This window comes from Gnatocerus cornutus, chromosome 1 (genome assembly GCF_029298725.1).
Source record: "Gnatocerus cornutus isolate USDA-ARS CGAHR chromosome 1, icGnaCorn1.1, whole genome shotgun sequence".
Lineage (NCBI taxonomy): Eukaryota > Metazoa > Arthropoda > Insecta > Coleoptera > Tenebrionidae > Gnatocerus > Gnatocerus cornutus.
Genome location: NC_142233.1, coordinates 37,512,008 through 37,537,584, shown reverse-complemented (window position 1 = coordinate 37,537,584; position 25,577 = coordinate 37,512,008). Strand labels below are relative to the sequence as shown.

At 35.3% G+C, this 25,577-nt stretch overlaps 1 protein-coding gene across 9 annotated transcripts in view; it reads right to left on the bottom strand.

Annotated features, from left to right (window-relative positions):
* Atpalpha (sodium/potassium-transporting ATPase subunit alpha) overlaps window positions 1–25,577 on the bottom strand; it is a 55,999-nt gene that overhangs the window by 7,469 nt on the left and 22,953 nt on the right. For 2 of the 9 annotated variants that reach the window (XM_088029616.1, XM_088029609.1), the window contains exons 2-6: window positions 11,009–11,140; window positions 10,710–10,956; window positions 5,282–6,997; window positions 2,625–2,926; window positions 1,886–1,980 (exon numbers count right to left, since the gene is read on the bottom strand). In XM_088029616.1, the coding sequence (XP_087885742.1) occupies window positions 1,886–1,980; window positions 2,625–2,926; window positions 5,282–6,997; window positions 10,710–10,956; window positions 11,009–11,140 (2,492 nt within the window). Of the gene's footprint in view, window positions 1–497; window positions 593–1,079; window positions 1,175–1,885; window positions 1,981–2,410; window positions 2,506–2,624; window positions 2,927–5,281; window positions 6,998–10,709; window positions 10,957–11,008; window positions 11,141–12,021; window positions 12,103–13,365; window positions 13,506–25,577 lie in introns of those variants that run through there. The other 7 variants (XM_088029594.1, XM_088029601.1, XM_088029584.1 and 4 more) reach the window with 7 other exon arrangements.

The following is a 25,577-nucleotide window of genomic DNA, read 5'->3' as shown; positions in this document are numbered from 1 at the left end:
CGAAACCCACATTTGTAATGAGCGGCAAATTTCTTTGACATTTCATAGCCATCCTTGATGCTAGAAACATTTATAAACACGTTGTACATATTATAAAATGAAATACAAAAAAGACACCCGTAAATTACATATTTTGAAACTTATCCACAGTTTCGATAAGTTGTTCGTCTTACGTTCTCAAAGTGACTAAAAACCCACTTTAAATGGTACCTTTTAATGCCCACTGTCCTTTTTTGACTTGAACATTACAGAGCCCAAAATGAAATGTACCGACGATCATACTTGTAGGAACAAAAAATACAGCTTCTGCCTGCCCAAAACTCGTGTTGGTGCTAACAGAACAGTACAACAAGTGCCAAAACGTTTGGGACGTTCGGACGTAGGTGCCGAAGAGCACACAAACAGTGATAATAATAAGGGACACTTATGCCGCGTTTCATGTGCCGAGGTTGTAGTTGTGGTGCTGTTTACCCGCCACGACACCGCTTGCGACCCACCTGCGATTTACCAGGTTGTCCCTATAAGGGTCGCGCGGCTGACGTTTCATAATGTCGGACTCCGGGGCTTCGTAAGCCAGAGAAATAGCAGGCACCTATACAGTGGCCGGCGCAACACAAAAAGTTAGTTGTGAGAAATCAACATGCAGAAGTTAAATAGACCTGTCTAGACTGGTGTGTTGAAAGAGGTTGCGGGCCGGGAAAAGGAATGAGGTTTCAGCTGATAAGCGGGGTGCAGAATGAATGATGTGCTGCTTTCTAAATAAAAAAAACTTACCCTTTACACCAACACTACGTCGCAAGCGCTCGAGCGCCCAACCTACTATTTCTGATTTTTTTTGCTCGGCGAAACGGTAGGTTGGGCGCCAAATGCAACACGGTTGCAGCAAAGCAAAAAAGCTAAATAAAGTGAGTGAAGGAGTCTTAAAACACACGAAAGGAAGGGTATTAGGGGAAGCAGAAGTTATCGCGTACGCATGGCATACGATACTTTGGAAACATCAAACTGATGCAGCCGTTCCGATCCAATCTTTTTTATGTTTAAAGGTATGAAGTGGATAGAACACGTGGCGGTTTTATTACCTTTCGTTGACGAGTTTATCATTGAAAGGGTTTCTAGGACGGCGCTTCATTATATCAGACTCTGCCTCCTCGTATGCCAGGGATATGGCGGGGACCTGAGCTCGGCCAAACAAATACACGTCAAAACAAAATTTGGGAAGTAGAAGGATTACAAATGAACCAGGAGGGCACACTTACATGCCAGCACTGCTGTTGACTTGCCTAACTCTAGTACGCAGATGTGCTACACTATTATGATAGTGTTATGACGTCCATACAGAGAACAAATTCATTACCAAGAAATTTACATTTACAAATTCAACATAACGTTATGACATCTATCGAATTTGTTCTATGCAAGCAACAGACGAGTCATGATTACCATTGCTACGACTTGCACATCTGAACGAAACTAAGAACGTCTAAGAGACTAGGGGTCGAGCCAGCTGTGCCAAGCAAGGCGACTACGCATTATGCGTGATACAAGGAGGGGAACTGTGTGTTTGTGTCTTTTGTTCTTAATAATAGCTATACAATATAACCCAACAATAAAATCAAATATTACAACCCCATTGACAAGACAAAAAGCTGGACAAGGACAAAACCATTTATCTTGTCACCATGTTAATAATTATTGCTCAAGTCTGTTAAGACTGTTAGTTTAATTTTTAATACATGCAGTTACATATTATCCCATCAGGCATCAGTGCAACTCGTTATTAAGTGTTTAATATTATCCCAATATACTGCAAATATATACAGTTAGTAAAAAAAACAGTACAAAATAAAACGACCACATTGTTAGCGAAGAAAAAAAAAAACAGCACCTATCATTGACAAGTTTATCGTTCTGGGGATCTCGGGGTGGTCTCTTCATAATATCAGATTCTGCTTCTTCGTACGCCAAAGAGATAGCGGGAACCTAAATTTCACCAAAATAAAAAAATAAAAATAAAAATAAACGGGCTTATAAAACGTGACCAATTTCAATGTTTGGTAGTATGGATAAGGTAAAATGAAATTTCTGGTATCTAGCGCATTTAATAAATGTGCAGATAATGAATGTGGCATCCTTATGTGCACATTTAACTCTATCTAAAAGGCTCAGGTGGAAGAAAAAGCCTACAGGACATTAACACAATGGAAATAATTGAGCAAGACTGAAGAATGCCTGAAAGAACGTACCTTGTCGGTTTTATCGTGACCTTCCGTTTATTAAAATCTACTGAAAGAACGGAACTATCTACTCTTCAGAACGTGACTGAAATAACCGAGCCTACCAGTGCAAATTTCATAAAAAATTTCCAATAAAGAACTACATGCTTATTATCTGCACTGAGTTGAATTTGTACCTTTCATTAACTAATTTATCAGAGTACGGGTCACGTGGTCGTCGTTTCATAATGTCGGACTCGGCTTTTTCGTAAGCGAGTGAAATGGCCGGCACCTTCGATGAAACAAAGTGTATATAACCGTACAACTGATGCCTTATCAATTTATATCTCATTTGTAAAATATATGGGGCACACAAACAATAAATCTATTAACAAATGGTATTCAACTCACCATGTCTGTTCCAAGATCGATGCACAAAATTGTTACGGTACCGAGAGGCAGGGGAACGTCGCACAGGATAAAAGCAAGGAAAGGCGAAATTTCAGGGATATTTGAGGTCAAGGTGTACGCGATGGACTTCTTGAGATTATCAAAGATCAGACGTCCTTCTTCCACCCCTGTTACGATGGACGCGAAATTGTCATCCAACAGGATCATGTCGGCAGCTTGCTTAGAAACGTCGGAACCGGCGATACCCATAGCCACTCCAATGTCGGCTTTTTTCAACGCAGGCGAGTCGTTTACACCATCACCTGCACAAAACAAAAAGAACGAAATTAACAACAAAAACAAACAGAAAGTATTGTTGTGGGCAGAAGAATATTAAATAGTAGATTTTGTTATACGGCAGAAAAATGGTACTTTTTGTGGTGGAAAATTGCGAGACAGCAAAGACACTTTTCGGCCAAATAACAAATACTAGAGTCCGTATTTTTATTAAAAAACCACCAACACCGCACTCTCCCAGCACTTTACAACCGGCAACATCGTCGATGGTGACTTTTTGGTGATAAAATCAAATAGGTTAGCTGCCTAATTGACAATTTGATTACACAAAACGACTTTTCAGACTGTGCCGAGTCTTTTCACTATTAAATCATTTGATTTGCAATCCAACAGGCTGTAAAAGAAACGTTTTTAACGGAAACACTGCCTAATTTTCAAAAATGTCAAAAATTTGACAACTATTTTCTCACCAAAAATCTCCCTAGGCAACGTTGCCGGTTGTAATCCAGGAGAAGATTGTGGTGTTGGTGATTTTTTTAAAAAAAACGAACTTTACTTTTTCTCCAAACATTAGATTCAATTCCATGACCGACAATGAGTGAACGCAAATTGAACTATAAACATGGATGGCTATGCATGTAGTTGTCATTGATGACATTTACTGTGAAAAATAGTGGTTTGAAAGAGTTTCAAAGTTAAGATCGTGCAGGGGCCATACAAAAGGTAAGTTTCAAATAGTAACCGTCACAAAAAGTACTTTGTGCGCCTCCGTCACTTTTCATGAGATTTGTGCTACTCATTTGCGACAAGAAAAGTACCTTTTGAATGTCTAGGCAGTCAAACGTGACATTTCGAATAGTTGGTTTTATTTTGCAAGTTGGCATCGCTGCATAAATGTCAATTGTGTCAATTTGTGTGCTGATTTGGAGGCAATTCGAAAATAATAAAGGTAGATTAATTAAGCAAAAATACCACAAAAATTTGCAGAAACATATTTGAATTTAAATTAATCTGCAATCGTTTGATTTAAATGGGGTACTACCAACCTATTTTCCAGCTGTTGAAATTCCCCTAAATGACGGAATGACGTTTCAAGTTCAAATCAAAAGTTAAAATAAATAACTATTATAATTGATGGCGTACAAAATTTCGTGTTTGACACGGCTAGAAAATGTCTTGGAAATGCTCGGAAATTGATATCCTCGCCCTCCGGGCTCAAATTTCAATACTTTCCTTGCATTTCCAAAAGACCATTTTCTAGCTTAGTGAAACAAACAACTATTTTCTGCCTAGACAGCAAAAGTGTTTCCATGTCAACGAGCGCTTTTCATTACTTGTAAGAAAATTGCCTATAATGCATTCCCAATCTTTTTAGACCGCGGCAAGCCATGGAAATCTAGTAACTTGGTTGGTATAGAATATATCCGATTTTTTTAAATAAATTGCAACAATGAAAAGTTTGTTTATATTATTCGAAAATTTTAGATTTTGTCAACATAGCAACTAAAGTCGGTAATTTGCCAAGTTCACTTTTGAATTTTTTATCGGAGAATTTTTTATTTTTTTCGTAATTATCGTTATATGTATTATGTAACAATTGTAAATTTGAGGAATGCATATATGTATATTTTATTGTTACTTAACTTTGAAATACGTATTAAATTATCCACAATATAACCTTGCGTTATTCTTTTTATTATGTAAAATTGAAAACTTATTTCAGCCAAAAATGTTAACATAAAATAACAAATACTACTTTTTCTCCAAACGTTAGATTCAATTCCATGACCGACAATGAGTGAACGCAAATTGAACTATAAACATGGATGGCTATGCATGTAGTTGTCATGACATTTACTGTGAAAAATATTGGTTTCAAAGAGTTTCAAAGTTAAGATCGTGCAAGTGCAAGTGCAAAATGTAAGTCTCAAATAGTACCCGTCACACAAAGTACTTTTTCTGCCTAGGCAGCAAAAGTGTTTCAATGTCAACGAGCGCTTTTCATTACTTATAACAAAATTGCCTACTTTACTGTCTAAAAACGACTAAAAAATAATGACTTTTTGTGACGTTTGAAGAAAAAAAAGCTTTACTACAATAATTGAAATAAGCTCATTTTGGGCAGCTTTTATAGAATCATACCTGATGCCAGGTTATTAACCTTGAGAAAATACTATTAAACAAACCATTTAAAATACTATGACCTACCTCTACTTGGCCATTCCAAACAAATAATTACTTATTGCAACACTGTTTTTTCTCTACAGGCTAAATTTAGTGATTGTTACTCTAAATTCTGTGTAATAACAAAACTTGATTTTCTTTATTTTTTTAAATTATCACGGGATAGTTCTTTGATTTATGACAAAACCTCTACTTACCAGTCACGGCAACAATTGCTCCCATCCGTTGGCAACCTTCCACAATAATCAATTTCTGTTGAGGCGAAGTTCTAGCGAATACAATCTCAGTGTGGTATCTCAAAATTTCATCTAATTGGTCTGAAGAAAGGTCCCTAAGATCTGAACCATGAACAACAGCAGCTTTAGCTTCTCTTGGGTTGACTTCCGAGACGGGAATGTTGAGTCGTTGAGCAATGTCTTCTACAGTCTCGTTGCCCTCAGAAATAATTCCGACTGATTTAGCAATAGCTTTAGCTGTAATCGGGTGATCACCAGTGACCATAATGACTTTAATACCAGCACTTCTGCATTTAGCGACAGCATCAGGTACTGCAGCTCTTGGAGGGTCAATCATGGACATCAGACCAACGAATCTGAGACCGTCAAGAGGAAAGTTAGGGTCATCAGAGTTAAATTTGTAGCCAATTGGAAATTTATCAGTTGGTAGCATAAAATCGCAGAAACCGAGCACACGTTCGCCCAAACCACCGAGTTCCAAATAGGCGTTGTTGAATGCTTCTTTCATCTCTTCGTCGAGAACTTTTTCTTTGCCGCAAATAAAGATGGTGCTGCAACGTTCCAAAATACGTTCTGGGGCGCCCTTCATTACAAGAATATGACGAGGATCACTAGCGTCTTCATTCTCGTGGATGGAAACTTGATATTTGTTGGTAGAATTGAAGGGAACCTCGCATATTTTTTTGTTCTTGCGTCTGATGCCCATAACGTCGCCCAAAGCAAGTTCCATACATTTGAGAAGAGCAGCTTCTGAAGCATCTCCGCTAACTTCACGTTTGAGGATGGGTACATTATCTTGACCTCCTTTGAACTCGGCTCGGTTGCAAAGAGTGGCAATTCGAGATAGAGCTTTGAAGCCTGGACTAGTGCGGTCATATTGGACTCCCGACTGATCTTCAGTGGTGTCAGCTTCGATAATCTGGTTGTCAAACCACATATGCGCCACAGTCATCCGGTTTTGGGTAAGAGTTCCGGTCTTATCTGAGCAAATGGTGCTGGTTGAACCCAAAGTTTCTACAGCTTCGAGATTCTTGACCAAGCAGTTCTTGGAAGCCATTCGTTTAGCAGTAAGAGTCAAACAGACAGTGACAGTAGCAAGAAGACCTTCAGGGACATTAGCTACGATGATACCAATCAAAAAGATAACAGCGTCAAGCCAATGGTAACCAAGAATAAACGCGATGACGAAGAAAGTAACCCCGAGGAAAACAGCAACACCAGTAATAAGATGGATGAAATGATGGATTTCTTTGGCGATGGGAGTTTCGCCGGTGTCCAGTCCGGAGGCGAGACCAGCGATGCGACCCATCACGGTATTGTCACCACAACTAATCACAACACCTTTGGCAGTGCCTTCGACGGCGTTAGTTGAGAAAAACGCTAGGTTTTTCGTTTCTAGGGGATTCTCGTGTGTAAATTCCGGACTGCGGGATTGCGGTTCTGATTCGCCGGTCAGTGAAGAGTTGTCCACTTTGAAGCCTCGGGATTCGATGATTCGGATATCGGCCGGGATCCTATCGCCGAATTTCACCTCTACTACATCACCCAACACCAAGTCTTCGGCGCGAAGAGTCAGCTTTTCACCCTCCCTAAGTACAGTAGCAAATTGAGGGACCATGTTTTTGAACGATTCCATAATTTTCGAGCTCTTGCTTTCTTGATAATAAGAAAATATACCTATAAAAACAAGAATATTAAAGTGTAACGTTCAATGAAACTACTATATTCTATTCAATAAGGATTATGGCTTATTATTATGCCAGATCTATAATATTTCTAATTTTATTTTAACATGTTGAAAGCTTAATCACTGTTGCTCAGTGAAATGATTATAATACGTATTAATTCAATCATCAGGTCATTTATTAAGATTCATTAATTAGAAAGTCATCAATCTTCCAATTAAAATTTTGTTACAAAGTTCAGGATCATGTCAATCCAATCTAAAAACGATGAAATACATGGGCGCTACCACCAAGGTATCAATATTATACATATTAGTTGTTTTCCTTCAATGGCATGAAATATCGCATTAACGAATCAACTCAACATAGTTATTTCCACGGTAGGAACCAAAATAACTAATAATGTCAAAATTACACTTTAATATTATGTAGTTTGAATGTTGAAAAAATTTAGTTCATAATGGTTTGTTGTGGATTCAAAAGAAGTAAAATCATTAAGAGTTAACTGAACTGAAAATAATTACATTAAAACTGACACTAAAAAGATAATGCTAAAAAAGTTGGAAAGTATGAATATTTATTTTGACACCAATATACACATAGAAAGGTTTATGCATTTTTTTGTAAATTAGCTGCCATGCAATCTATAAGAATTTTCAAAAATTTTAGTTCATTCAAATTAATAAAAAAATAATGAAGATTGCAGATACTAAAAAATAAAAATAACTCATGATGACATTGTCGCGTTACCATGATTACCAACGAAACATTCAAAATACATACAATCAATACTAAATACAGGGTAATCAAAATGCGTGCGAATATTTTTTCTAATAAATGTTATCATCTGCTTGTATGTGTATCAAAAACGAATTAGGTTTTAATTTAACTCCATTAGAAAAAAAATTGGTATTAAAATTTCGTCTAAAAACACATGTAAGGTACTGAAAGTGAATTAGCTCGCAGTAAGTTGTGACGTCCAAAAGTAGATACATAGAAAGAAAGATAGTCATTTTTGCATTTTTGGTTTATTAATGATATTAGCAAATAATAGTAATTGGTGTAAAGTGAACCCTTTTGTAATTCAAAAAGCGGCAGCTGAGGCGGGATATAATAATTGGGTTTAATTAAAGTTGCCTTAATCTCTATAATAACATTTTCGTTGATATAAGAGAGAAAAAAGCTATTTTCTTTGTTTTTAGAAAAATTGTTGGTAGCTGTCAAAACTTTTCCGCAGTGCAGTGTCCTCTAATTCCGTGGGCTTTGAACACAATAAAAAAAATAATTATGTAAGTTTGAAGTTTTAAATGATGCCAATTAATTGTGCATGACATTAGTACCTACCACTTAATGATATTAGCACGCATTTTGATTACATCCTGAATAGAATATATCCGATTTTTTTAAATAAATTGCAACAACAAAGAGTTTGTTTATATTATTCGAAAATTTTAGATTTTGTCAACATAGCAACTAGAGCGGTAATTTGCTAAGTCCACTTTTGAATTTTTTATCGAAGCAATTTTTATTTTTTTCGTAATTATCGTTATATTATGTAACAATTGTAAATTTGAGGAATGCATATATGTATATTTTATTGTTTCTTAACTCTGAAATACATATCCACAATATAACCTTGCGTTATTTTTTTTATTATGTAAAATTGAAAACTTATTTCGGCCAAGAATGTTAACATCTTAGGCCAGTAGGCAGTTTCAACATTTTTGTCTGTAGTAATTTTTTATACAACATGTCCACCCTTAGAAAAAGCACTACTAATAGATGCATGCGCAATGGTCACAAATTAGGCGCCAATTCAAATATGGGCAATGGCGGCGTGTTGAAGGGATCTTAAAACCACATGTCTTAAAATTCCGTTCTCGATGGACTATGAGTTATGTGCAGGAAACGGCATTATTATAATTACAACGCACATAAAGTGTTAAATGAAAAAAGAAGACTAAAAATAAGTTGCCATTTTGAAGTAAACGCTGTTTTATTTCATGGTCTACGCCACTGGTGTGCAAAGTACCTTTTTTAATGTATGCAACCCAAACGATTATAAACAGTGTTTCAAAATGATTTTCATCTAGTTGCCTTTGGAATCTCATTCCTTTTGTGTCGCTCGCATTGTACTGTATTAAAACTAGTCCGGTCACTTTGGACTTCTGTCAATAGTGTCACTTGTGAAATGTCAAAATTGCCAATAGGGAAAGAATTTAAACAACAAACAGAAAAATTAAGCAGACGTAGAGTTAGTTTTACCCCTTTAGCGATCCAGTCATCCTAAATAAGTGTCTACCTAACATTTTTAAACAAGTATCTTGGGGTTATGTAACCAACGTTTCAATCATTATCTTCGTAAAGTGGCATTTTTTAATTTGTACGGAAAAGCATAGGCGACCAGATGAAAATCTTTTTGAAACACGGTGTATTACAGTAGAAGCTCGATAACATGAACTTGCTGTCATATGAACGATGCGATAGTGTGAACAATAAAGTGGGCCCAACAAAATCAAATAGAAGTGAACCATACTTTAAGCCTACAGTTTATGCACGAAAAGACTGTTATTAACTATGTATTATCAATAAAAAAAAGTTCAGCGAAAAATAACGTCGTTCTTTGTAAATTTGTAAAGCTTTAATAAATGTAACCGTGAATATTTCGTCATCTAAGCGGCAACATAAGTAATTTTTCTCAGTTTTTATTTGGTATCAAATTTTAGCTTAAGATTAGACCTAATCAGTAATACAAAAGATAATCCCCACCAGTAAGATTTTCGCAAAAAAAACATTTGACAAAAAGTAGTAACTACATATTTTCACAATTGAGATTGAGCATGTTGCCGCTTAGACGACGATTTACACAATAAATGTTTTTTTGTGTTTAAATTTTTTCTACTACAAAAAAGACACTCGATAGGGTGAACATTTTCGATATTATGAACAGTCCTTGTTTTTTTGTGTTCACATTATCGAGCTTCTACTGTATATTAAAAACAACCTGACCTGACCTAACCGGAAATACCTTTTATCATTTTTTCCAAAAAATAATCTGCCCAGTTGATTAAATAATTGACATGTCTGGACAATTTCAAAATAAATGTTTACAACACGTTTAATAAATTGCACCTACACATTTGAAAATAAGTGGTCGTCTCAATATAAGATAATTATTTCGAAGATAATATTTAACGACTATATTAATGAGCCGTTCATCTATATTGCAGATTAAAGTCAGATAAAAGAAACAGCCAAAAATCGTAAAAAGAAAAATACCCGATTTCTTAGCAGAAAACGCGGCATTTAATTTTTCTTAATTGATTTTAGATTAAAAACAAAAAATTGAGAATTTTTACTACGAGTAGGTAGTACGTAAAGAATCAGCGAGGTCGTGTATGAATAATCCAGGTTTTACTGGAAATATCGATAATAAGTGAATGTTGTTCAGCATAATTGGAACAATATTTATTCTGTCGATATTGATAATACCTATTAGATTCTTTAAATAACTAGAGTCAATTTTTGTACACATTAAGAAAATCGTGTTAGTCTATTTCCGGGCTGCTAAAGTTACATCAGCTTGACCGAATTCTGAGTGTATCCTTTAGCTTTGATCAAATAGTGTGCATTTAAATATTAATTCGCACAAACAAGGTTTACCCTCTAAGTCTATAATAGAAATATATTTGTGAACCACCCACCTGTAACGATAACAACGGCAGCTAAGACGATGCCAAGATAAAGATTATCATCGGCGGGTTCCTCAACAGTACTAGCCTGGATAGAATAGGCTATAAAGCAAAGGATAGCACCGATCCACAATAAGAGAGCGAAACCTCCGAAGAGATTTTTACAAAACTTCACCCATTCGGGGGTGGTCTTTGGGGGTGTGAGTGCATTGGGTCCGTCCCGTTCCAAATTTTCTTTCGCTTTCGCATGACTGAGGCCCTACAATAAAATCCATCAGTTCCAATACTTGTCTTCGAAGAAAAAAACGTACATTTTCTGGATGTGTCTGGAACCTTTGATATAATTCTTCCGGGGTGATCTTGTGATAGTCGATGTCCAATTCTTGTTTCAAGTCATCTAAGTCGTCTGCTTTCCTAGGCTTCTTCACATTTTTCCTCCGTGACTGAAACAGGTTAAATTAGCACCCGATTACCTCCATATCGCTTAGAACTGCATCGGTTTTGATTTAACCGGTGCGAACCCAGTTTCCACTAAAAGCCCCAAAAGCAAGTCATGCAAAAAGCAGTGTTAATTGGAAGGAGAACAATCCTTACTTCATGGGTTAACTAGTCCAGTTACGTCTGGAAAAACTGAGCGAAACTGCAACGATCCAGTATAAGTGTACTTAAAAAATCAAGCCCAAACCTTGGAAGAAATGGAGTTGCTCGTTACATATGACGTCAAAAGGAACTAATAAAATTATCATGAAAGATTACACCATTCCTTGTAACGATAGCGAAACCAACTCTGCAGGAAACAGTGCTTGATTCCGTGGGTGGAGAGTAATTTATACAAACATAAGATATAGTAGATATCAAAAAATGTTAAACTTTGGGGAAGAAAGTTTGCTCTTACTAAAGAAACACAAATTAAGTAGCTCGTAAAATAATAAAGTTATTGATGTTGTTCGTGTTTATGTACATACCCAGGTGCAATATTTGAAATGTGCTATTAGTGTTAGCGTAGAAATTACTTACGTGTGTGACACAAAAACCCAAAATACCGCCTTACTGATCATCATTTTGAAATACAACTTGACTAAAATAAGGAGTTAGAATTTTCGCTTATTTTTGTAAAGTCGCATTGACGTTAAAATGTTGAATTTGGCGAGTGTGTAAAAGAATTTGATTAAATTAAAAGTAAAACGGTATCAGATAAATAATAAATTTAAAAATAGAAGAAATATAGATAGGAAAGATCCTTGACCCAGCAACATAGTTAAATGTGTAAAAAGAAATAAATAGAAGAGAATCCACAAGAGTAAACATGTGATGTCGGAAATACCTTTGCTCTACCATCTGCAGTTTTGTTGTCGTCGTAATTGGACGGAATCGTGGCCACACGATACGAGTCTGAACGGCCGTGCTGAAAAAATCACTACTTCTAAAACATCCATTCCTACATACCAACATCTGCTTCGGTTGGACATTTTTATCTCTTCCGAAATAAAATAATGTCACATTACAACAAAAAACGATATTAATTGCATTGCTATCAGGTCCATGCAGGATTTTGCGCCAAAAGTGCCAAAACTATAAATAAACCCTCCATCGATTTGCGTGTGGGAACGAACAGCTTTGTGAATTTATTGAATTCTGTACGAGACAACATGGTCAGGTGAAAATTTTTCCATGCAGATGCGCGTAAGTGAAGGCCCCGACAATAGACAGCGGAATTGGAACGCACTAATTGAATAAAAGGTTCACATAGCTCAGAGGAAGTTCCAAATAGCAGACTTTTTGAAAACAGCACCTTAGGTGAATCATGCGATTTTGGTTAATGAACTTGCTTATGTAATGCCTCGGTTTGAAATTCAAGGGCTAGGTTACATTGTCTTGTCAATTATGTAAATCGATTCGTGATTGGTGTTGGTTTTGTTCCATCGTATTATGAGATCGCAGAAAAATTTATGTCAGAGGTCATCTGGAAGTGATAAAACAAAACAACTGCAATGCGAAGCGGTTAAAATTTCGGGTATTTATGAGCAAATTTGATAACGATCGATCTGTATACTAAAATATGCACTCTCGAGATAACCTCAATTATGAAAAATTAGTTCCAGATCTATTTTGGTGATGCGAGAGTTTGCGCTAGCGAGAAATGATGCACAATTGGAAAATTTGGTGAGTTTGAGCCAGGACGTCGAGATTTTATTCACACTCATAAATCGAGATTAATTCCCGAAACAATGAACTACTTATGTAGCAATTATGATTAGATTCACCAACTGATCGATTAAATACCTATCGTCGTTGATTGTGAATCAGTTTATCATTGCATAATCGATATGGAGGAATCGTTGTGACAGTCACAAAAAAGTACTAGAGTTTCCATCGGCTTAGATAAGTGAAATAGCAAACGTCAAAACCAGGTTTCCAATATAGGTCATTTTTCCGCACTTGGAAATTTGGGATCTTATCGATTAGCGTTGGTCTCCCGGTCAAATTCCTTGTCGCCTTGTATAGTAGCTCGTACAAAATTCAATAGTCCTTCACAGGAGCCCTTCTGTACTGACGGAACCAGTTCGCGAGGGACTCCCGAAAAGAATCGATAACCGTTAGCTCGAACTTTTCTCAAAATTCTCCATTTTTTTCCGCGTTTAGACTTAAATTTCTCCATTAAACATACCTCCCCCATGCTGCTTGTGTGATAAGATCCCGGGGAGTGGTGTTAAATACTGTACTTCATGTGATGTCGGACACTGCACACAAATCGCACTAGAGCAACGACGACGGGCGCGGACCCACTGAAACTTCGCCGCCTGCGCTGCCGCGGCACGTATCGAGCCTTGACGTCATACTGCGGATCGGCGCCGCGACGGTTAGCGGGGGGTGACGAAGGGACAGACCTTCCATCCTCAAACCTGCCCCAAGTTTCACCGAATTTCATCATTGGAAGTCCTCGGAGGAGACGTCGATACTCGGACCCGGGTCGCGAGAGGATGGTCTTGCTCTAGGGGGCGGTTGCATCACATACGTCATAGTTGACGTAACGGTTAAGTAGAAAATTTCACGGGAAAGGGTAACAAGGGTGCGACTCTTGCGACGCCTATTTTTATGCATGCAGGGCTATTTCAATCATGGTACGGTATGATCGAAGATAAAAGCCAAAAATGGAAACTCACGGTATGAGGAATGAAGGTCGACTCTTTTGGGAATCGAAAGAGATTCATGCTGACACTAAAATGCTATTTTATGTTCTCGTACAGAACACATGAATTCATAATAACTTCAATTTAGAGTGAGTTTTTTCAGTAACTTTTCTGACACTTCTATTTCACGTTTTTTTTCAATCTCTTGAGATTTCCCTGTACATCTTAAGATACAAATATGATAAAAAAACGAAAAGTTAAAATCAATGTCGTTCCCAACTAAAACTACCACTATAATAATAGAAAAACTATTTCAGGTAACATTTTTACTTTCTCCAATGATTTCGGCGACAGAAATATTTTTTACTTCTACTATACAGGCTGTCCCAGAATTCACGCCTAGCCGAAAAAGGGCGGATGCCAACAGCAATCAGAACAAGGCACATGGTGTAACAGTTACATCAAATACTCGAACAAACCACCATTATTTTGGACACACAGATGACCAAACTTTAACATGAATTTTCAGTCATTTCATGCGTGATGCCATCCACAGCTCCCTGAATGCGTTGTCTGAGCTCCGCTTCAGTATTTAGCGGCGGCACTACATAAATAACATATTTGAAGTGACCCCAGAGGAAGAAATCAGCGGCTTTCGTTGATAAGCCATTCGCAAAAATCTCTTCTGACCGGATAATCCTAAGGGAATAAATGTTGAACTCTGGTACGGTTGCCTGTGATCAGTCGCGAGGATTCTTTGTACAGAAGATCTTTCGATGTCTAACTGGCGTGCCACAGTTCGGATTCTTTGCGTGGGGTCTTCATCAACTGCTTCCAAAGCGGCTTCTTCATTTTCAGCAGTTCTGGCTTGACTCGGTGTTTCACCAACGTCGCGCCAATCTGGTAATATCTGACCAGTCTGTCTAGCCCAAAAAATAACAGAAAGAATCGTTTTGTTGTCCGGACCTGGAAAACGTTTTCGATGCGCTCTTGCCACTAAAGCCGAATTTCTATCGCACTCTCCAAAAATAAGACACATTTCAAGGCATTCTGTCGCCGAGTACATCTTGAGCCTTGTTAAGATATTTGTTAATACCAAACACCAACTAAGAAACTAGCAAGTGAGGAAAACCGAAAAAAACGCCGTTGACACACTCCACTTGGCTTTCCACTGTGTCAATTCTCCTGCCGCCTTGTCACTTGTCATTCATCGCTCGTCAACCAGTGGTCTTCAACCCTCTAGTGGATTGACTAAAGTCACTAAAGTACGCTGAGCCGTTTCTGCGCACTAAGTTCAAAGAGTTAACTGATTTATTGAAGTCTCTCATTTTAACGTCAATTAAGTTTACAGTGGACCAGATTATTTATACAAAATTCAAAGGAGAAAATTGAAACTGGTCTCTTAGCAACACGCGAGTGTATCCGATTGGTCAACTTTGGCATGTCTTTTCTCAGTTTCTGTTGGAGTTGGAAATTTTTTTTCAGCAATTTACAATCACAGCTTTTCCCGATATGGCCGGTTTTCGGCTAGGCATGAGTTCTGGGACACCTGTATAGTAGGCACTAAGCCCCGCATTTTCTTAATAACTCGCTCACATTTTAATCGATCTGTTAATTAAAAAATTTTAATGACTGTCCTAACAACGAAACAAGAATCTGGGGCTATGATATCCTGGCAACAATCTAGGAAAAAATGTCATTAATTCACTGTACTACCTACAAGTATCAAACGTTCAATTGATGAACTTATTCTTCTTATCGAGCTATGTAGTTATTATTGAAGTACTTAAGATTGTAAACATTTAATTTCAAACAGGAGATTGAGGTAGAGATTACGATCAACTGTGTATAACTCAAACAAAAACAAAATTACTTTAGTTGATAGCTTATTCACTCCTTATTGACAATCACACTTGCCTTTTTCTATTAAATAAAAATTTTTTTAGGCGACTTAAACTGAAAATAAAATTTTTAGGCCTTAAAAGAGGCCTTAAAGGTGAGTCTTTTCTGGCCGCAAACATTTTCGGCCGATCTATGGTGGCGCCATCTATCCATAGTTTTGCATATTACGTCAAGATACCGATATTACCCTCAATTTTATAATTATTTGGGTAAAATCAAATCGACAAACTGCTGTAAAGTTCAACAAAGACGTGTTGAATTATTGAAAATGAACATGTCTAGCAGTGCTCCTGCAACAACATTTAAAAACACATTAAACCTAATTCATACAAATTGTGAAGCTACACGTGCTGAAACTGCAAATATAAATAAGGAAAATATGAACTTTTCTGAAGGATTTATAAATATTTACAATTATTCAGTTGTTATAATTGATTAAATCAATAAATCATAAATAAAATTTAATGATGTCGCCTAAAACATCTTGTGTGTAACACGGCCAAAAAGTGACATTTTGCCCTCGCCTTCTTTCTGGCCGACAGTTTTAATTTTTTTATTTCAAAATGGTTAGAATTTTCAGAGTTTCCAAAATTGTAAGGACCTGACTTTCTACTAAAGAGACTATTCTAATTTTATCGGCTTTACATACTTCAGTCATGACAATTCTGAATTGACAACTTGTCAATACTTTGATGTTTTAAACGTCAGTAATGACAATGACAGTACAGACTACACTCAAATTTTTGAAATGTTAGAAAAATGTCTTCTAAGATTTTGTGTCCGCGGCTGTATACAGGGTGTCCCAGAACTCGCGCCCCAGAGAGAAAGGGCTTATGGAGGCAACAATTCTGAACCAAAATTTTGAAACCATAATTGTCTAACTCAAAAAATAACCGAGATAAGACAAAAAAACTGTAGCCAATCCCGAAGCTGAACAGAATTTGAAAATTGGTAACTATGGACACATACTATCATCCATTGGTCAGTTAAACATTAGACTCTCGTTGCCTAGGAAATTGAGATGGCCATTTACTCCACTTCTCGAATAAGCTTTCGGGATTGGTTGTTAACTTTTTATCAGTTCTCGAATACTATTAAATTTAGTCAATTTTTGTTTTGAAATTTACCATCTGTATTGCTGTCGGCATCCTTCCTTGCTCTCTGGGGCGCGAGTTCTGGGACACCTGTTTAGACCGGAAAACGGCGTTTGGCGGCCTAGGCCTCCAAAAAAGCAACTACATAGATATTTTTTTTGTTTACCGGTTGTCATCACTTGACACAGGAGTCTGCTAAAGTATTTTTAAAAAGCTTAGAATATTTTATTTTCAAAATATGTAGTTACTAGGAGAGACCTTAAAGAGTAAAAGTCCCTACATCAGTTTTTTTTTATTCTTTAAATTTTGTTGACCTCCGCCTCGTCTTCGCAATTTCACTCAGACCTTCAAAAGAGCATTTTCCGGCTTTGTGATCCAAATTACTATTTTAGGCGGCCTTAACTGAAAACTGACTTTTCAGTTCTCAAATGCGGACAAAAACCTGACCTGACCTGACTGACCGCTTTCATTTTACAACAAAGATGTTGAATTAAACACATGTCTAGCAGTAACGATAGTGCTGCTGCAACAACATCAAAAAGCACATCAAATCTGGTTCATACAAATTGTGAAGCAACACATGCCGAAATTACAAATATAAATAACGAAAATATAAACTTTTCTGAAGCATCCATAAATATATTAACAATTATTCGGTTGTTATAAATGATTAGATCAATAAATCAGAAATAAAAATTAATAAACTTGTAAATTTAATGAAGTCGCCTAAAAAATCTTGTGTGTATCACGGAATCTTTTCTCTTTCCCATTCTAAAAATCAAAGTTGCATCATAACACCACCAACCAAATGTCAGTTTAGAACATGAAATCGGTTCGATTGTAATTTGTTTTATACGTTCCCGCATGTGCATGGTACACAAAGCATCTACAAGGTGTTTATAAATGTTTCTAGCATCAAGGGTGGCTTTGGAATTCCTGTCATGCACTATTTCGCCGCATTGTTTTCATATTGAATATAACTGTCTTGAAAATTATTTACAATGTTACTTACGTCAACGAAGTTTCAGTTTTGTGTCCAAGTTTTTGATTTTCAGGTTTTAAACCACAACTAGAACAGTTTATTTCTCTAAACTTACTGTGCTCCATGTTTGAGGTTAACTGCAAATGTCAGTTGAAAAATCGAAACCCACATTTGTAATGAGCGGCAAATTTCTTTGACATTTCATAGCCATCCTTGATGCTAGAAACATTTATAAACACCTTGTAGTTGACATGAAAAATTTTTTCACAGATTTCGGAATCTCGTATCTCGAACAGATTATCCCTGGCATACCGGCTGTCTCAAAATTTCGGCGTATTCATTATTTGAATAAAAATCCATCATTTGAATCAAATTTTTAGCGGGGTGACAAATTTTGGCAAAATTTATAGTTGCCTGCATCCATAGTAACAGACTAATTTCTAGCCACCAAATAAAGCAAATTCTTCAAGAAATTGTTTTACATTATTATTATCCACAATCATCTACACCATAAATAACAATAAACACTGGAATTTTTAGCCTGCATTTGAAGAAAATGCAGTTCAAAGAGTGCACATTCAAATGAATGTATCTTTGTGGGAAAGTCCCAATTTTTTTTTTTTTTTCATATTTGACCTATTGAAGTGATTCTCTACAACGCTCTGAACTCGGAATTCGCAAATTTTAAGACACCCTGTAATTATTAATCAACTTACAATCCAAATACATACATTAACCTAATCGATTATTTTTATTGTTTGAAAATGAGTCTTCAGTAAGCCAGATTAAAAAACACAAAAAAGGCAAGAATAAAATGAGTTATAGCACTCAAGCACACTTACAACTTTAATTTCTGTCGTATTCCATAATAATTAATTATTATTCCAAGACCAAAATAAAAACAAACCCATTATAGTAATTAGTAATTAAAAAAAATCTGTGCGTTCAATAACATTATCCACAATGTAACGTTTCTACATTTTTATCTTTGATTTTACTGCAAACCTATTTTTATGCATCCTTGTATTGTCAGTCATAAAACCAGTATTTCCAGAAAAACTCCTGGTTACAACAACCGCTCATCGTTATAAATAATAATGTTTCTGCTAATCTGTTTTACTTTATGACAAGATACACTCATTAGCCTAAGCTTAAATTTATGTTTATGACAAAGTTTGTAGTGTCAACAGCGTGGATTAGCATCTTCGATTGGGATTAGATGGAACTTCGCGTGCACTTGCTTGAAATTCTAATTCTGGGATAATTGAAAAACAAATCCGTAACCTTAAAAAGACAAACAAAGCTGTTATATCTATTTACCAAGCGTAAATGTTTAAAATATTCGTTTTGATTTTTCAAGTTCAAGAAAATGTTTTTTATTTATATTTTAAGAACACTATTGTATGCCAAAACAATAAACTGGATTTAAAATAGAACAAAACAAACATAAATAACTCTTCTAAATTTTGTGTAAATGTCATGTACAATTTACAAAATATACCTCAATTGGTAAAACAGCATTCAATCTTAAATAGCAATATCCGTCTTTTTTCATCTTTCCGAATATTTGGTATTGAGCCCCTTGAATATCGCATTTCACAAAAGAATAATCTAAGACAGAGTCAATCTTTGCAATGTCTCGTTTTATGTTTTATAAAATTGGAACGTCAGGAAGAATATTAGGAAACCGAAGAAAGGATGGCATAAACTATGCAACTACATAATGTCCAAAAAAATTAACATTTATTTTAAAGTGAAGTGACGACTAGCGTAAAAATAAAAAATAAAATGCAATGTTGGTATATTTTCGAATAATATAACAATTTATTATAGCTTCAACACTTCATTTGATAATGAATAATGATGTTTTGTTGTTGCTGAAAATAAATATATTATGTAGAGTAAACTTTTTCAGTTCCTGAAAATTGTGATCATATTGAGGTGTTGAGAGCAAAAGTGGACCAAAAAGTCCAAAAATTAACATTTTTGTAATAACAAAAATATTCATAAATCAAAAGCATATTCGGGGTTTCAACCAAAAGTGTTACCTAGCTTTAAGACAACAAGACTCGAAATATTTGTTACACAAAAAACAAAAAAAACGCAAAAATAATATTAACATATAAATACAATAAATTCAAATGACTAAATTCAGCTCAAATAGAATTCAGTAGTCTGAACCGCTGATATTTAAATGAAAAATATTATTCATAAAAAAACTGGTCATAGGCATCCCATGTAAACTTTTGTACGCTTTGTTAACTTTTGTTCGAAACATTTTTAAGGCCCGTTTACACGCTCATACTATTTGCATAACTGGTTTGTGCAACCCAATTTGCACAAATGAACTGAATGTTTGTAAACCGTTTACATGCTCATGCCATTTTTTCAAAAGACAATTATTTTCAATGTTGTTTAAAAAGGAATTTTAAATTGTGTTAGAAGTCCGAATTTTCACTCTAACAACAATTAACTTGAGGTAAGAAATTTAACATAGCAGTCCCTATAGCCGCCATTAAAAATGCATTATGTGCAATTTTTTATGAAAACAATAATTTGATCGAGCATTTATAGGACAATACGAAAATGCAAATTAAAGTGACGCAGCAACATTCTGCAATCCTTTCAGAACTGACAGTTGCATTTAGTGTAAATGTGTCAAAAATCGCAAAGTAAGAAGTACGAAATTATAAGATTTTTAAATTTTGCGTTCATTTTGCGGTGTATTTTGTAGATGTATTGTTTTACTACTATTGACGAGTTTTGTCCCTGTATAAAAAAAATATGTCGTACATATTATACTATATTTATAATATTATTAAGTGAATAATATGTAATGGAACCTCAGTTTTCTTGAGTGCCAGCTAAAGAATGCACCAATGTCAAACACGTGTCTACCAGACAAAAAAATCACTCATTGCTTATTCAAATTGTTATCTATATTACAACGTATTATACAATCTAATTCTTCTGACAATATACCCAATCTCTAATTATACTCATATGCAGACTTTCCTAAAACTAAAATTCTCGAATTTTGGAACAGTTTAGGTAAAAACAGTAATTGCTTCTCTCATATCTTATGTGTTCAATTAAAAAAGTCATGAAAATTTGTATCTAATCTCATGTTTTGCTAAAATACAATTAATGAAGCGTTTCAACTTGATATTTAAGTCAAATAAATAAAAAATGAAAACAACGGTTTAGATTTGTAAGACTATAGTTTCTAACAAACGAGAATAAACGACTCAACCATACACTAAAACTCAAAATTCAAACAATTCAAGTTTCACATGCGACAAGTACGAGCTAATAAAACACATGCGATTTTCCACTATCAAAAAAGAAACGTCAACCGGATCACTTTTTTATTTGTATACCTCATAACTACAGGGTTTCTACAAAAGAATGTAACACCCATGATTAGTCACTTACCTCAAATAGTGTACAATTTTAGTGTCAAATTTTGAGGTTAGGTGTTTTAATTAGATTTTACGCAATTTAAAGCCAGCAAAATGTTGGAACGTTCAATTTCCGGGTTTAAATTGACTGAATCGAAAACAGGGTTCGATCCAATTATTTCAAAGACATGTGTGTCAATAATATTGTCCAATTTTAGCAGTTGACGGTTTCTACATTCGCAAGTTGGCGTTCACTAAAAAGTGACACATTTTCACTGGTTTTCAATGCCAACGACGATATTATTATAAATGATAATTCTTAAATAGATCAGAGTATTTAAACTGGTAATAGAACTAATTAAATGTGAAATATTTTTTCATTTTTCTGAAAAAACCCTTAATTGCGGAATTAAAATTAAAAACATTTCACCCCAAATTTTGGTCACCCCCCACTGTACATTCAGAGCCTAATTCTAACTCGATTTTGCGTTAACGCAAATCGACTGCGGCATCTGTCATTCGGCTTCATTTTACCCAAATTTTGGAGTTAAATCTTGCCAAAGTGGTTAACTACAAGAATGAGACTATGCAAGTCGTTTCGTCAACTTCTTGTCTTCCCCATGTTTAAAAAAATAACGCCGCTCGACAACGCTTTAGCGCCTTTTGCATTTGACAGTGCGGCAACTTTGCCGCTGCGTAACCGATTTGCGGCACGAATTAGAATTGACCCCTCAGGTGCTAGACGTTTTCCATTCATTGCTTAGCAACAGTAATGGTTCTAAGTCGGACTATTGCGGTTATTTAAAGTGACATTTCATGATGACAGCTGGATAGGTTTAATTGTCATTAAAATATTACCATAATAAATTAATAAACCTTTGAGAATATAAACAAGAAAGATCTTCGCAGGATCTTTTAATTTCACTTGCAAACTTCAGAAAGCTTAGAACGATAGTTTGATATGTAATTTGCTCAAATGTCTGATCCATTTAAATTCAAAGTTTGGACAGAACAATTAAATGATTCACCAGATATCTTCAGGGTGATTGGATTACTTAATATGCCAATCAATTTAAAGCTCGATGGAAATATACCAGACAAAGGTAAAGCACATTTTTAAAACATATCGTAAAATGAACGGTTTTTCGTGATATAAATACATATATTTGTATGTACAGAGTGTCCGGAAAGTGGCGCACCACCTTGAAAGTGGGTAATTGGGTGGTCCTCCAGAGTACCAAAAAAATGTTAAAAAAAATTCCAGACTCTCTGTTTTTGCAGGGAGAACAAAAGAAAATTAGGAAAATGGCAACATTGCTAAACTTTTCCTCCAATAATTTAAATTTCTAGTATTCAAAGCCATAGTAACGTTGCTGTTGTATTGTTGGCGTTAGTCAAGTCGGCTCATGAAGGAGTAATGTAACTATGGTTTCAAGTGAACGATGTCTCACAGATCGACATTGTTGATTCAAAAATTTTGTTAACAGTTTTCAGACATTTCTAACAAGATTTTTCCGATTTTTTTGCACCATGCCTTTGTGCAATATATCCTTTAGGTAACAAATTCATTTGAACGTGAAATTATTGCACAGAAATCGTAATTTTCGAATCAATCTTTGCCTATTCAATCCATCATATCTCGAAAAATTGAAGACATGGATTTTTTTTAACATTTTTCCGGTGATGGCATTGTCCGATAATACAGTTTTACGGTGGTGCGCGACTTTCCGGACAGCCTGTATGTAATTATTCTTTCCTACGACCCCATATGAAAGTGGCATTTTCCACACGGTTAAATGACTCCGAAAGTTGATGTTTTCGTACCTCCATTTCCGAAAGTAAAAGTCACTAGTGTGATATGAATATATCCGCACAGACCTGTCAAAATTGACAGTTATTTTGTAATTCTTGAATTTTTGTTTTAAATATCTAGACGATTCGCTGTAAAACAACATGCATAATGGTAAAAATGAATTGGTTATGTTGTTTCTGATAAGACAATTTTGACAGGTCTGTGCGGATATATTCATATCACACTAGTGACTTTTACTTTCGGAAATGGAGGTACGAAAACATCAACCATCTAACTATGTGAAATACGTCACTTTTATTCATATAAAGCCTCATGGTCGTAAAAAATGATATTTAGAATAGATAACAAATGAACTATTGTCAAGGCTTATGGTTTCTTCCTGATGATGGAAGGTCGTAGGAATAATAGTGTACACAACTCGTCGGAAAGTGTCTTTCTTGCACTCGGCTGGCGCCTCGTGCATCTACATTTACACTCGTGCGAAATTGGTCACTTTCCGCACTTGTTATGTAAATATCTATTACAACGGTCATGTCGAAATATAAAATCAACATATTGTTTCAGCTTAAACTCGTTGATACTCGAAACTAAAAGTGATAGAAAACTTTACATAATGCTTCTCTTAAAAAACACAATTTTCTAATATACCTTGACCTTCTTATTTGAACGATTCTTCCAATATACTTGAATTGGCAAAATCTAGAACATTGCCAATGGATATGACGGTTTTCCACGTCATTAAAAACAGACAACAATCGAACTATTTTTATCAAGTTGTAGCATCATAGGGAACGATGCTCTTGATCTACGTCAAATGCAGACGTCCGCTATACCTATGTAAACTACTTTAAAATAAAATGTCAAAAATACGTTGGTAGATCTTTTAAAATAAAAAATATGGTCGTGCTAAAATGCATCTGTAGATAAAGCACACGTCAAACTGTATACACGAGAGGTTCACCTGACAAATTAAGCTCTATTTCAGAAATAAGATCTTCTGATCTCTCTTGATGCCGCTCTACACTCTTCTAATGACCAGCAATCAATTTTGCTGACAACACTGATCCTGAAACACCTCCACCTTCGTTAAAATATTAATAAGCAGCATAATTAAAATCACTTAAAAACTTCAAAACTTTTAGATGTTTCTAGTAATTTATTTTGCATCTCTCGGTAAACAGCAACGGAGGTTTTATTGCTACAACGAAAATACACTTGTGTGAAGTGAATTTGTGCAAAAAGTGTTAAATTATTAAGGTTACAACGCTTCCGGTGATTATAGTTGTCATTTTATGCCGCGTTTAAAGCTCTATATCCATAAATACGATAACTAAAAATGTCAAGGACGTGCAAAAATACAACTAGTACACGCTGCTAAAATAAAATATTTTATAAATTCCCTTTGAAATATCATTGTTTCTATTTTTTACTTGTTTTGTTTATAAGTACTATGAACCAGTTCCAAATTGTGAATGAACACAGCAAACCGGTTTCAAACCAGTTTCTTACAACGGTTACTACAACGAGGTTGTACAAAATGTCACTTTTATTGTTCTGGATTAAGTGATCTAATCATGAAAAATTAGCCTGATTTATATCTTTATTATCGACGTCATTCTTTGATGATACTTAAGATAAATCTATTTTTGATTCGAATTGGCGAAAAGGTTGACGCAAATAGTTTTGCTGAACTAAAAAATTTATGACACCTGTGCACGATACGCATAAATTAAAGTGTGAATTTCAAATGGGGGTGTATTTAATTGAGTGTATGGTAAAAACGCTATGCAGTGCCCTGTTGGAAGTGTTCAGGGCTACATAAGTTATTAGTGGCCCACACAGAGGAAGTGACACATTACAACTACCTACTATGTCTTGCTGACTCACTAGAAAAGCAAGTGTGCCAGACGTGCTTTTTGGTTAATTTTGAGACACTTCAAAGAACCGTAAATTGCTGCTTGATTGAATTCGTACCTCGCAAAATTTCTAATTTGTTCAATTTATGTTTAGTTCAATTGTCCTGGAGACATTATTACGTGAATTATGGAACTTCTTACAGCTTTAGAACTTGTTTGAGACTTCCATTATTCCAAGAACCGTATTTAATTGGATTTGTGTCGATTAAAGATAAACGTTTCATAATTTCTCAGTGTGCCTAACTAGACAACACATGAGTAAGAATTCTTGCAGTAAAATTTCAAATATTTATTTACCAGTCACAATGTAAAGAAAATTGGATCATGTGAAGCGTATCTGCATACAAAAATGTTGTTATGTATGAACTTGTTTCCTTTTTAGAAAAACGCGTTTTCAATTCCAAAGGTAGGATGTAAGATAATATTGTTATTCCCTGTACTATCAACTGTAACAATATCAAATTGTGAAATCTACATTATCGTTCTACTTTCAAATAATAAATCGAATTGACACAGACGATAACAATGCATACTGAAGATCATTGTAGCTGTTTGCCATTTTCACTTTATGTAAAAATGCAGGGTTTTTTCTTTTGATCGCAAATAATACAAATCGCAAAGCTCATATATCACCCAATGTG